At 54.0% G+C, this 743-nt stretch overlaps 1 protein-coding gene across 1 annotated transcript in view; it reads right to left on the reverse strand.

Moving 5' to 3' along the window:
- Positions 1-240: 240 nt before the first annotated feature.
- The window catches only part of LOC118009093, a 107,308-nt gene continuing 106,805 nt past the window's right edge, over positions 241-743 (reverse strand). Inside the window, 1 exon segment of the mRNA XM_035002916.1 lies at positions 241-448. Coding sequence (XP_034858807.1) covers positions 241-448 — 208 coding nt within the window.

Below are 743 nucleotides of genomic sequence, written 5' to 3' on the forward strand. Positions count from 1 at the left end.
GAAATCATGGCTTCCAAGGAAGAAAAACCCCGAATCCAACTCGGTTGCTTCAATCCAAGCTCTAATTGCTTTGGGAGGAAGCCCACATTGGCTGAAATCATTCCTTGCTCTGTTCTTCCTTGTCCCTGTCGGGCAAAGCTGACTCTCCCTCAGACATCTAGGGTAACTGGGGAAGAAGAATTTGCCAAGACAATAGCAACCTGGTCCCTGCAGAGCCCAGACACGGAAACGGCTATGTGATCAGTGCTCCTCCTGGGCAGCTTCATGTCCTTCTTTTTCCTGTGAGGGAAAATTTAAATTAAACAAATTTGAGCCAATAATAGACAAGTCTGGCTTCTCCCCAACAGCGGACACGCAGGCGACCTTGTGGCACCGGAGGGTCTGGTAGATGCTGGGCCACCCCAGCTCACATGTTCTCCTGGAAGGCTGGTTGTGGTCAAGCGGCAGCCTGGAGGAAAAGAACCGGGTGAGCGTGCAGATTCCTTGGGCACCTGCTGCCTCCTGCTGAAACATAAGCCCCCCGCTCAGCACGGTGGTCCTTCCCATCATCCCCCGGCTTCCATTAACAAAAGCATGAGCATGTTGGTCTCCTCTACTTGACCCTCTATCACCAGCTCGTCCCCCTCTTGTTTATTTCTCAACACCTTGGAAAGCCATCTACTTCCATCCCTCAGAATTCTTTCATAGTCTAGTCCTTGCCACTGTCCCCCCCCCCCCCCCCCCCCCCCCCCCCCCCCCCCCCC

This window comes from Mirounga leonina, unplaced genomic scaffold, assembly GCF_011800145.1.
Source record: "Mirounga leonina isolate KUSES-001 unplaced genomic scaffold, KU_Mleo_1.0 Mir_127, whole genome shotgun sequence".
NCBI classification, from domain to species: Eukaryota; Metazoa; Chordata; class Mammalia; order Carnivora; family Phocidae; genus Mirounga; species Mirounga leonina.